The sequence below is a fragment of the Tubulanus polymorphus genome, chromosome 4, assembly GCF_964204645.1.
Source record: "Tubulanus polymorphus chromosome 4, tnTubPoly1.2, whole genome shotgun sequence".
NCBI lineage: Eukaryota > Metazoa > Nemertea > Palaeonemertea > Tubulaniformes > Tubulanidae > Tubulanus > Tubulanus polymorphus.
Window position 1 is genome coordinate 2435350 of NC_134028.1, and position 12763 is coordinate 2448112.

At 37.1% G+C, this 12763-nt stretch overlaps 1 protein-coding gene across 3 annotated transcripts in view; it reads left to right on the top strand.

Moving 5' to 3' along the window:
* Positions 1–12357, top strand: part of LOC141903135 (FAD-dependent oxidoreductase domain-containing protein 2-like) — a 46549-nt gene extending 34192 nt beyond the window's left edge. For all 3 annotated transcript variants that reach the window (XM_074791111.1, XM_074791110.1, XM_074791109.1), the window contains exons 5-10: positions 2532–2652; positions 3937–4170; positions 4551–4717; positions 6611–6776; positions 9002–9237; positions 9534–12357. In XM_074791111.1, coding sequence (XP_074647212.1) covers positions 2532–2652; positions 3937–4170; positions 4551–4717; positions 6611–6776; positions 9002–9237; positions 9534–9868 — 1259 coding nt within the window. In that variant the 3' untranslated portion in view covers positions 9869–12357. The remainder of the gene's footprint in view (positions 1–2531; positions 2653–3936; positions 4171–4550; positions 4718–6610; positions 6777–9001; positions 9238–9533) is intronic.
* The last annotated feature ends 406 nt before the right edge of the window (positions 12358–12763 follow it).

Sequence of the window (12763 nt, forward strand, 5' to 3'; positions counted from 1 at the left end):
TTATTAGAATCGTTAGATTTTCTATTAACGAATAATCAATCATTAACTAAAAATAGATATAATTCATGCAGAATATTCATGTTCTGGAACAATCATTTCATCATCGGATGTTGTTTTCATTTCATGAAATCCGTGATGAAGTTAATTGCGTTTAATTGAATATTCTCTTCCGAGTTTCGTTAAAATGTAAATGCGAATATCGATTACGTATTGTTGTTTCAGTATTTCTCCCGACGCGGCGCGCGGAGAAATTGTTAATGATTTCGTAAGCAGCTTTCACGTCTTCATCATTTATTTATATCAGTTCGGTTGGATTGATTACTTTAAGAGGGATATTGATGTCACTCTAAGGGACGCTAATATTCCACTATGTTACAATTCGCCGATCGACTCGACTCGGGTACGAAACACTAACGCTCGATCATTGTGTCGTTTCGATTAATTTTTAGCGAGCGAAACAAAAAGAAAACCGTTCCCTGAAGAATAGAAATCGGCGAAGAATTTGTGAGACGATGAAACGAATCATTCCGTATTTGAAAAATACGAACGCCGGTGATTTGATTAAATCATTTTCATTTGTTGCTTCTATTCCTGGAAAAACCAAATCTTCAATCATCAGACGTAGTATCAGTGATTGCGGATGAAATGGTGAAATTATTCTTTTTACCACAAAAACACCTGTGGGTGGACGAGTACTGCCGATGATGCATTTTGCGCCGTAGTAATTGGAAATATTTTCTTTGATGAGAGCTCGACGAGTAATCACTCAAATGTCTCGGATAACTTTCCTCTTGAAGTACGCTCTAACTCATTTTTGCCTGGCTTTTCATTTCTGAGAGCCTCAAGTATGTTGTTTGATGATTTCGCCAGTCTTCAGGTAGATCAGCCATTAAAGTTTCGTATATCAATGACGTGTTCAAAAAGCTTTTCCGATGGGTTTTGTTGTTCATTTTTGTTCACTGATTGAATGACTATCAATCTCTCCCTTTGGCTTCTCTGTGCTATGAAATTGGCTTTGTCAGATGTTCGTGTAACGCCGCGATATTGAGCCCCGTCGGACGAAGAATCGGGATTCAGTTATGTTCTATTATGAAATGCCAGATTCAGTAAAACGACCGGTGAAATATCAGATATTCTCAATCATAGCTGAATGTGGGAAAAACGTGGTACGGAGCTCTTATCGCGTGGTCATGATTTTGTGTTCTTTACAAATCCATGAAATGTTTTCTTATTATTTATGGTTTTTACGCGTATAGCGTCTAGAGCTGTTAACATCGTGGTGACTGTTTTCATTATTGCCATCGGTAGAAGAAATTTATGCGAAAACCTTTACGCGATTTTCCTCACTGAATTTGAATCGATTAACCCTCATATTATCTGGACTAATCTTTCTTCCCAAAAATGGCTTCTGTTAATATTTAGATAAAATCTCCCTATACCTTCAGATCTTTACGTAAAGCGAGAATGGTAATCTTTCATTTTTGGTTACATTAGCTATCCCAATTTCTCCATGAAAAGTGTCTCATTTATTATACACATTGATTCTGTTGAGTATTTGTTGAGTAACAAATAAGAAAGTTTCTACCCGGAGGAGTGTCTTAGCCGTTAAGGATTGATGTATTTTATAATTGAACACATCAATCATCATTAGTTTTCTACTGAAGTTCGTTTACCTGAAAAGTGTGTATTCAATCTGCATCCTTGTTCAATCTTCGATGAGTTAATATTTGCATAATATCGTAGTAACAGTCGTTGAATGAATTTCTCTCGTTTGGAAAATCATTTCTGAAGCTTTTCTCGTCACCGAAACTATTTCATAACATGTCTGGCGAAGTTTGTTTGATCACCGGTGTCACTGAGGAAGTGGTTATGGCGGTGGATGCCGAGGAGGTGGTTATGGCGGTGGATGCTGTTATTCTTGTTAAATTCCCGAATATTTGCAATTTGTTGTCGAGATACGATTTGTTTGCCCGCGGAGGTAATAATTCTAAATCGAGCCAACGATAAAACGTCACCTTTAATTTCGGTATTGAGGGGAGTTGGTGACAGCTAGACAAATATGTAAATATGCGTTAACCTGCGGGGATAATTAGCCGATAATTTAGTCATTACATGCCTGAAAGATTCTCCACGGTGGCTTCACCTTCCTCATGGCTGTTTACTCGATACACTGTACAGGTTTATGTATGCGAGATTTATCCATCAAGTTATGCAACAGTCACTGCTCCATTCACTAGGAGAGTTGCGTAGGAGTCGTGTTAACCTGTTGTCGAATCAGTAAACATAAAGACAAAAAGTACTTTGTAGGTTAACTTGATTTTATTAAAAGTACAAGCTTTTGCTACTTGAGTATAAAAGCTAATAGATACTAGCGAAAGCTCGGACTTGTGGTAAAATCAAGTCAACCTTCAAAGTACTATTTATCTTTACATTTACTGCTCCATCCAAAATTTCTTTAGAGATGAATTGAGGATTGGTATGACCCCAAATACTTTTAAATCATTTCTCATTCTTGGCTTTTTTCTTTCCAGGTCGAGGGAATTCTGCTTTTGAAACTGCTGACTCAATCCTTGGTGCGACTAATTATATTCACATGTTAAGCAGGTCGAGGGTGCGACTGGCATGGTCCACTCATTACGTAGGTGACTTGCGGTAAGTCATGAATATAATAATTGAATTGGAGAATTAATTTGGATGTGGCGACATTTCAATTTTTCAGTTGATATCATGAAGTTAAGTGGTAACGAATGATTTGGAAGATAATGGATGAATATTTTTTTCTCATTATTAATTTTAACAAATACTTCAGTCATCAATAGAATTGATTCACATGAAGCTCCTACGCAGCAGTGGTTTCTATATCGACAAAAAAAAAAACAAACGGTGGTCGGTGCTTGTTGGTGGTGTAAACTGAACCGTACTGAAATCGGATAAATCCGTATGAATTTGTGCCAGTGACAGTTTTATGTCGCGCAAATGATACGATTTGCGTCACTCGTACGCACTGGTCATGCATCGTAGGCTTATTCCGATGAATTGCTATATTTCCCTCGAACGAATGTTGTTGGCAAGAAGATGGCAAATCAGTTGCACGGCATTGCCGTGTACACGAGACACCAGCAAATCACCAGTAATCACTGACGATGATGAGATGAGTCCCCGAGGTTGGTTCTCCAGTCGTGTTACGCGGTTACTCTGTTCTCTATGAATTATGCAAGTCTTACACGGCATGACCCTGGAGAGAAATTTGCGTTATCACACCTTTATGAGACGTAATTGTGGTTTATTTCTCACCGCAATCATTTCTGAATGGTGAAATTGGACGATGTATCTTCGATCGGGGAGGACGGGGTCGCTGTAAGGATTGAGCCCAAACTAGGAACAGTTTTCAGTCTGAAAATCTATGAGGGAGTTCCCAGCATTTAACCATGGATAAACTTAGGTCCTGCAGTGGTAGTTCCATGTCTCGACTAAATTAGCATGAAACAGACTACTTTATCTTATTCACGAATGTAGATCTGCTTCATCGGTGAATGATGATTCAGTGAGGAAGAAAGACCTGATTTAAAGACATCCATCGCATAGAAAAAACCTTCAGGAGAATGCGTACCCATTTGTTTGCATAGCGAGCCTACCGGTTTATCATATTCTCTACGATTTCTGCCCACGTACGAAGGATCAGCTTTCATTGCAAAATCAATGAACTACGAGGAAAATGATGCGATGTGCCTACGTGCCTAAACGTAGTCCTGTATGCATCATTTCATTTCGTGAAGGAAATTACATGTGAATAATTAACAGTTCGCTGCAGTTTATGTTTATTAATCATCGTACATGTACCTCCTTGAACTCGACAACGTTTCGTTCAAAATCACTTCAACCGCATTTCTAAAACTCTTCTATCTTGTCATTAGTCGTAGTATTTTATATTTGCAGGGCCGTGAATAATGGACTACTCGATACGTATCAACTCAAGTCATTAGACGGTATTTTAGAGGCTCCCGTCGAAGATCTCGTTGTTTTCAAGCACAAAGACGGTTATTTATACGTGACGGATGTGAATATCGGCACTGAATCGATATCAAAATTCGACAACAACCCTCTGCGTGACCATTACGACGTTATAGTACGTTGTCTGGGCTTCCAATTCGATAAAAGTATATTCAGCAAGTAAGTAAATTGACGGTTGAGTAGCGGCCGATCGATAAATATACAGCTGCAACGCGATGTGTATCTCTGGGCTGACAAATTTGATAGTTTAATCTTGACGTTCGTACCCGCGATCGCAATTAAAAACGCATCTTTTATCGGCGTACGAGTGCTCTCCGCAGTTGTGAGATGTCATTTATTGCGAGATTGTCTCATGGCATAACGATTTCTAGTCATGATAAACTGCAGTGACTTAAGATGGTTTTTCTTTTGGATCTTTCTTCTGATAACGAAAATATTCCCTGTTCTAATCAAAGAGAGAGAGGGAGAATGTTGTACTTCAATTCTAGCTTATGTCACTTTGGACTAGCTTAAAGGTATTTTCTATTTTCTCATTCCAGCCAAACGAAGTTTTCATTGGGAAAAGGCAAACTGAAGAAGTATCCAGCGATGAAACCAAATTTTGAATCGGTCAACATACCAAACGTCTTCATAGCCGGGACCATATCGCATGGTCTTGATCACCGTAAATCAGCCGGAGGTTTTATCCACGGTTTCCGTTACACAGGTAATTCTAGCCGGATGCTCGTAATACTGTAATGGTCTGTGAGGAGTTGAGTAGTGGCCTTTTTAGAAGCTTTACTACCTCAGCAAATAGATACGTGCAAGGGCGTTTGATATTCATGTTTCAATATTCTATACGTACTAGAGTAAAACTTGTGGAAAGCGCGGGTATTTTTCTATAGCCCAGGGGCCAGTTGCTCAAAGGTTGGTTAGAGCTAACCAGTGGATAGTTGATATGGTGACAATTGAAATTTCATTGTTACTATGGTATTTAATGGCCGGTTATCTTTAACCAAACTTTGAGCAACTGGCCCCAGATCTTATAAATCTTCAATTCATCGGCTATAGAATTTAGTAGCGCCATTTCAGAATGTAAAGGAATTATGTGGTATATGCCTATGCCTGTGGGGGCCATATTGTATCTCGCAATTCAGAAAACCCGTGCCCAAATTGATATTCATGTTTATATATTCTACACGGATGTAGCTAGAAATTTCGAAATAACACAGCGTAATGTATTAAGCGTGCTGAAAGTGTTTCTTCGGAGGCCATTTTTCATATTAAATCGATTTTGCGCGATTTAAAACTGTACACTACACACGAGGTCTACAACAACATACGAAGCTCGATTAATTTGTTAATCGCCGGAAATCTCGGGAGTATTTCTCCCACCGGACCCGTATTGCAGTCGATTCACTAATGAAATCGCTGCGTATGACAATATCGCGGTGTATAGTGACCGTAGCCGTTACTTGTATCAACTGAACGCTAGTCGTCGACGGCCGCTAGCTATTATTTTCATATGATGACAAACGGAGACGCTCGAACAAGGCAGGTTATATGATGGATGAAATGGCGCGGTAATCGTTTCTTCGGTTTATTTGAGTTCATGTCTGCTGAGGAAAAACACGCGTCGTTGCGTACGCGTACATTAGACGCCTCTCGAAGTAAACGTCGATGACAACAGGTTATTAGCGAAGCTATTATCATCGTGTAATGTATACTTTTGATTGCCTCGTTTTATGTCCACCTATGTGTCCCTCTCCTCCTTCGAAACGGGGTAAATGAACGCGTGAACAACGCCTTATAAGACCAGTACAAATATTATCATTTCATAAAGAAAACTGTTATATCCCTTCTGACTTATCACTTTTTCCGAAAGCAGACTGATTGTTTATAACAGTTAAGCATTAATAGAGCTAGATGCAATGATGATTCCATGCAGTGCTTCTCCCCAAAGCGAACCTTGTCATCGGATATATAGAAAATCATAATGTTATGAATAGTTTTATGATCTTTACAGTATATGATAATGTCTTGTTTGAGACCCCGATGAATTTCTCTAATAATCATAAAATAAGAAGGCGTAATTGCCTCGTGGGTGTGAAGACATAGCTATCAATTGTGCGATGAATATATATACCACTCATCTAGATAGGTTTCATAATCACTGCTCCATTAACTGATTACATGTAGTTTCTATCCTGGTGGTTTTTTCCTATAAATAATTACGTCTCACTTGCTCGTTTGTGATGTGGCTCGGATATGGAATCAATATGAAGTAGTGCGTTAAGTTGTCTTACTTTGCCATTTGTGAGTAGTTGAGCGAAGATGTTAGTGACAAGACTCTCAGATTGTTGTTCGGAAGCACTTATGGTCTTTAATGTACAATTTATTACTTTGTATCAGTTATAGTTGGTTGAGAGTCTGTTCGAAACTAGATCGAAATTGTCCTCTGAATGATTACCTACTTCTGAACATCTTCCTTTTCCGGATGACTTACTGATTTTAGTTCATTAATTGCACCTTTTTATGCACAAAATGATTATCATTTAAATTTTCATTCCTAAAAGCCATGATTAACATGATTTAAACTCGAATATTCCTTCATTTACAGCCAGAACGTTGTTCCATATCCTAGAGTGGAAGAATCATCAGGTTCCATGGCCGTCTGTGACTGGACAACAGTTCGATCTGCTGAACTACGTCATCAAAAGGATAAATGAAGCTTCAGGGATTTATCAAATGTTCCAAATGCTCGCAGACGTTATTATATTGAAGGAGTGAGTATTGTCAGCAGTTCAATTAAATTATTATTTTATTGATCTTGGAATTTTGTAAAAAGCTAAGGATCAGGTAAAAGTCCAGGAAATTTGTTGAGATGTCTAGATTGCATCAATGTCTTGGCGTATTTGACTGCGTTAATTGATTGGATTCTTAGCGGGCCTAGTCAAGTAAAATAGCGTACATGTCAGGGAATAGTCAGGGGAAAAGTAAGTCAAATAAAGCGGCCAACCTTGTCATGGCCCTAGAGATTTACGTTTTTAGGAATATGGTGTATAAATTTGATGATTTTGAGAATGATTTCAGTGTTCTCATATTCTGACATGTTCATATTTACAATTTCTATTCATACTAATTACTTTTCAATCACATTCGGCCAAAACTACGTTGTCAGTGTCAGTTCACTTCTTTCAAATAGAGGTCTAATTTGCGAATGCGTTCTGACGTCAGACGGATATTCCAAGTTGCTGAGAGACGATGATTCATGATGATTTCCATCCAATGATGGATTATATGTTCGCTGTAATTGTGTACAACATCCTTACTACCTACCATTGTTTTACTGTTAGTCGTCACTTTAGTTCTAATCAGGGAAGTGTAATAGGCAGTGATAGGCTTCATTAGAAACAGGGAGGTGTAATGACACTTCCCTGTTCTAATGAAACCTATCACTGCCTATTACATACATACACCATAATAATACAGTATTTCATGATGAAATTATATTTAGCTTGTTGATCAAGCCGCTCATTCCAATGTATGTATCGTTAGGTTTTGTGACTATTGCGTTAATGAGATATTATTGGATTAGTCTACATTCACTGAATCGAAGCAATTTGTTGCCGCTACGACTGTTTATATATAACGACTAACGATGCGTGAAACAATGAACACATTTAATCTCCATTATCCATAGTTACAGTAGGAAGCCGCTGGGAGGCAATTGCTATTTGGAAGAAATGAAATAGAAAACTTAAGCAGTTACGTTGCAATTATGGACTCTTGTTTATAGGGTGTCCCTGGTAGAAGTTATGTAGATAGGCGAGGTGCGTTTAGTAAGCGGAAAACATGCAGAATTTTAAGATGGATTCATGAAATTTATGTGTCTGTAAAAACCGTCAGTATTAAGAGTATAAATGTAAACTGTAGATGAGCATCAGTTTGTATGAATAAAACTTGTTGAATTGTTTATTTGAATAGATCTACATGTTCATAGCATAAACTTCACCTATAACTACATGTATTAGGTTTTTCTTTTGCCATTTTCTTTGTATGATACTCTTGCTCAGCAAATACTATTGGACCATGAAAATTGTTCCTGCATACATACAATCCAAAACAAAGAGGCTTTTAGGATATAGTCGAAACATAGAAACTAAGCTCATGGAAACATTTTTGGACTTTATTTCTCTTCATTATTGTGGATTCTTTGTAAACTATCATCACAACATGGATATCGTGTCTTATCAATCGTGATCAGTTTCAGAATATATCCGAGTTGAAAGATTATTATTCATCCAAGTCAATCCGATGTCGAGCAGATTCTACTGCATATAATTAATTCACAACGAATGTTTTAGAATTAAGTGCAAATATTTCAGGGTGACGTGGAACCTTCCCCTTCAAACAGCTGTGTTTAATTAATGATTTTCAGTAGGCTTATATGGGTATTTTCAATTCATCCTTCGTCATGAATATTTCAATTTCGGAATTAAATCACATACAAGTGATTTATACATGCTCAATTGTTTATGCATTGTGTTGTGGATGTAGAACTCTCATATTCTCATTTGCTGACGATATAAAACTCTCTCATTTTTCTTGACAAAGTTATTGAATAAGTCATGAAGTGTCAGTTGTGCGCGTGGAGAGGATTTTTTACAACGCACGTGTAGCACCTATGCACCCACAATAGAAATACGTCGATAATAACTACTTAAAAACATACCTAAAAACCATAGTATTTTTTCATCCATTTTGAAAGACTGAAAACCATGTTGTTTTATCGATTGACTAAAGAGAATCCATAAAACCAACTCCTCAGTTCAACTCAATCGATTACTAACTAATTTGAAGGTACCCTACGGTTTAAGTCATAACAGTTTCGCAAAACAGTCCATAATTGAATGATGACCTTTTTAAGATGTTACTTGATATTAGTCATTAGACTTATGAACTTTTTTGTTCATCTTACTCAAGAAGTATATTTTGTTCATCTTTGCAGCGACAACCAGTTTGTATACCTTGAAGAGTATCCTTTAGAACTGGTTCCGTCTATACCGAATGTGACGGGCCACGACGCCGAACAAGTGATCGTCGTCGTGATGGAATATGGAAAGAATTTCTCCGGCCCGGGAAAAGACGTTTTCAAACAGGATCGAGCAATCGGTGACCCACATCGCAGCTTCCAGTCTAATTTCCTCCATCCAGTTTTTTATTACTACAAAACATTACCCACAGGTTGGTGAATGTATATCCATACTTGAATTGAATCTATATGTATGATGTTGTATACCTCACTTCACTATTCACTTCATGAGTTCCAATTCCTTAAAAAGGCTATGTTATTAAGGGCGTTGCCCTGAATTTCAAAAGTGGCGTCAATTTTTCCATCAATATATCCGGAAATTGAGTGTTCACCGTTGGATATTTTGACAGATGATAGTTAACAGTTGAGAGGCTGTTATTATATAGAAATGTAGTTTGATTTTTATCTATTTACTGATTTAACATACCATGAACTTTTTGCTTTACAGAAGAAGATATGAAAAATCGTGCTAAAAAACAAACACTGCCAACACCGGACCGAGAGCATCATATTCTAGAAGACTTTTTAACCAAGTGGACCGGACAAGAAGAACATCTCGTACCGTTGCGACGTTTCTTCGAGTACGCCATGAACACCGACTTGCGAGAATTTTTCGGCGAATCCTGCATGACATTGTTGATGACCGGCGAAAATCTACCGGCAGGCTGCATGCCGTATATTCGCGGAAATGGTCTTATCGGCGAGTCAGAAGAAGTAACATTCGCCAAGAATGCCGGCATGTTGACGAATTTCGTATTGAAACTACCTGAATTTTTCGGATAAAAACCACACGCAAAAAGTCCATCCCGCTGAAAACGCTGCACCGAAATGTTCATTCAACTGAAATATAATTCATGAAAATTAGAAGCTATATCAGTATTATTACTAGAAATCAAAAGGATTTTATTGACTTGATACACAATATTTATGTAAGCTAGGAATTAATGAATAGTTTAAGCGTGAATTGCTTTTAAAACGAGAAGAGCTTTTGTGCTCACAGCTGTTTGTCAATTGTGAAGTTATTTATGGGGTAATTAGTGACTTTTATTGACGATTCCTCGCGGGTTAATCCCATATTTATCATACACATTTGTAAATCAGTTTGATGCTTATTCATGAATGTATTCATGAATTTATTAGTGATGTCCTCTCGGCTGAGACACTAATCAGTACATATTTTCCTAGCTTTGATAATTTTAACTGGTACCAATTTCCCCAATATCACTCACAAGTAGAGGAATCTGTTTTAATTTGTGCTTGTATTAGTGGGCCATTAGTGGTTGATGTATATTTGTGGGCAACCTGACTAAAACCTGTGATATTAAGTAGCTACTGTTTGACGGCGCTTCATTTCCGGTTCAATCTCCTTTCATAGATAAAACATAACATTGTGAATGATATACCCGTACAGAGAAATGAAGTTTGATGTATTTCTTGCATTATATATGTGAGGTGGCTGGGTTGAACTGATAGACACCTACTGTGATTCGTTCTGCTGTTTGACCCCTGGTATATGTTCGTGGGGATTTCTTAGGAGAAGTTTACAACCGCATTTCTGGGGGTCTTGGTTTCTCCTGAGAAAATCAATATGTTAACTGTAATTGGAAGAATAACTAAGAAAATCTGTTGCGGCGAGCAATAGTTTTTATATGTAGTCACTAGATGGCGCCACCACCTTGAATAATACAGTTCTCATCGACGAGCCTACCATGATATCATAATCTTTTGAGCGCAAGTCGTTTTTCAAAAAATAGTTTCGAGAATGTTGACATGAAAGGTGCTTCAGATAGAACATAGTAGTATTTTTTGACATATATACTGCATGTAGTTTTTCTTGTTGGTTACATTTACTCATCGGTTAGTTGATGGTTTATACATAGTTTTAAGATAAAGAAAAAAGGTATGTAACCTATATTTGGACAGGTAAACAGCATTTATTTCTGATACACTAATGCCTACGTACCTTTTCTTCAGACATTTCTGAGAAATATCAAAATATAGTTTATCTAATGTTTATAATATTACTGGTACGTAGTATATACATATTGTTATGAAAACGGTTATAATGATGTTGGAAACTGGTAATTTTTCTCGGGTATATGGCGTCACAGAGGACATAAATGCTTTAATCTAAAAGAAATTGATCAATTGTCAATTTTAATCATCATTATTGGGTGCACTGATCTAAAAATGCTATGCCTTACTCGGTGGAAATGATAAAATGATGAAATACATCCAAGGTATTTCATTGTCTTTGGTGATAACATTTTTCAAATCTCCTTATTGACTTCTTTCTATACCTGGCCATGGAAGAACTATTCTTAGGATTAATGAATGAGCTTTGATAAATTATAAATACGAATACATGATGTATTAACACTTCATGAGTGCGGAATCTCATGAATTTTTTCATATGAATATATCTATTCGGGGTCCAAGAGGTTTGTATTGACAAAAAAAAAATCAACAGCTCATCTCATATTATATCAATATTTATTTTCTGTATTTTGGTTTATAGTATATGTATATATGTTTGCGGTGTCTGGTACGCAAAATGACTTGAGGTGAGACTGTCAATTCTAGTTCAGCTCACTCCTGTCTATGCTGGTTTTAATCTGGAGTTTGCATCCACCCCCACAACCACTCATCACTTTTAGCTTTGAGGGTTTCACTTTTCAGGACATCAGTTATTTTTTTCTAATGGAAAATGAACAAACAAATGGACTACAAGACAGTCTCCCCATTCCAAAACGTTCATCATTAGAAACAAACAAGTAAATATAAAGGGGTTCCAGGCTGCGGATTAATAATGTAACATCTCATACATTGTAAATAACAACTGAAGCACCTGGTATTGTGTGCTTGATGTTAGATGCAGTTGGTTATTCTGTTGTTATAAAAGCATGTTATCTAATATCATGTTAACATCATTGTATTACCTGTGATCCGGCCACCTATAACTTTAAAAATCTAGGGATTGTCTGTATTTCATTAACAATGGACTGTTTAATATAAGAGTGATTATGTGTCAGCAGTTGTCAGCATGTTGAAAGGGGTTCCCCCTCTTGTATATACTGTTTGTTGTGGAAATATATATATATGTTTACTGCTTGCTGGTGGCCTGGTCACCTAATGTATGCAAAGCCATCAAATACACAATTTTTATCATGTGGTGGAGCCTAAAAACATAGATATATTTTTAGAGTATAATGACCCAAAGTATTTGTGGAAGATGGTTTCGGTGTAAAATGAATATTTATTTTCAAAATAAAAACTCAATAAAAAAGCTATGGTTTTATTCTATTGATTCACATTTCTTGACGCTGCAATGTGTACCTTCTGTCAAGGACATGAAATATAAGCTATTTTCGCTAAGCCCTACAGTACCATCCAATTCACTGATAGACCTGCTTAGAACCTCTCACCCAGGAGCAAAATATTGCATTTTGAGCAACTGGTGAAAAATGCTCAACAAAGGAGCAAGTGTCATGTCAAGAATACCATTGACTCAAAATTCGTTTTAGTGTCCACGAAAATACGTAGTATTCACAATATACATTTCTACACTTGCCACCATTCACCCCGCTGGTTATTCAAGCTTGGTCATAAATCGGGGCAAATTTTTGGCCAAGTGGTCTGTAGGCCTACATGCGCACACCCATACAACTATCAATAACA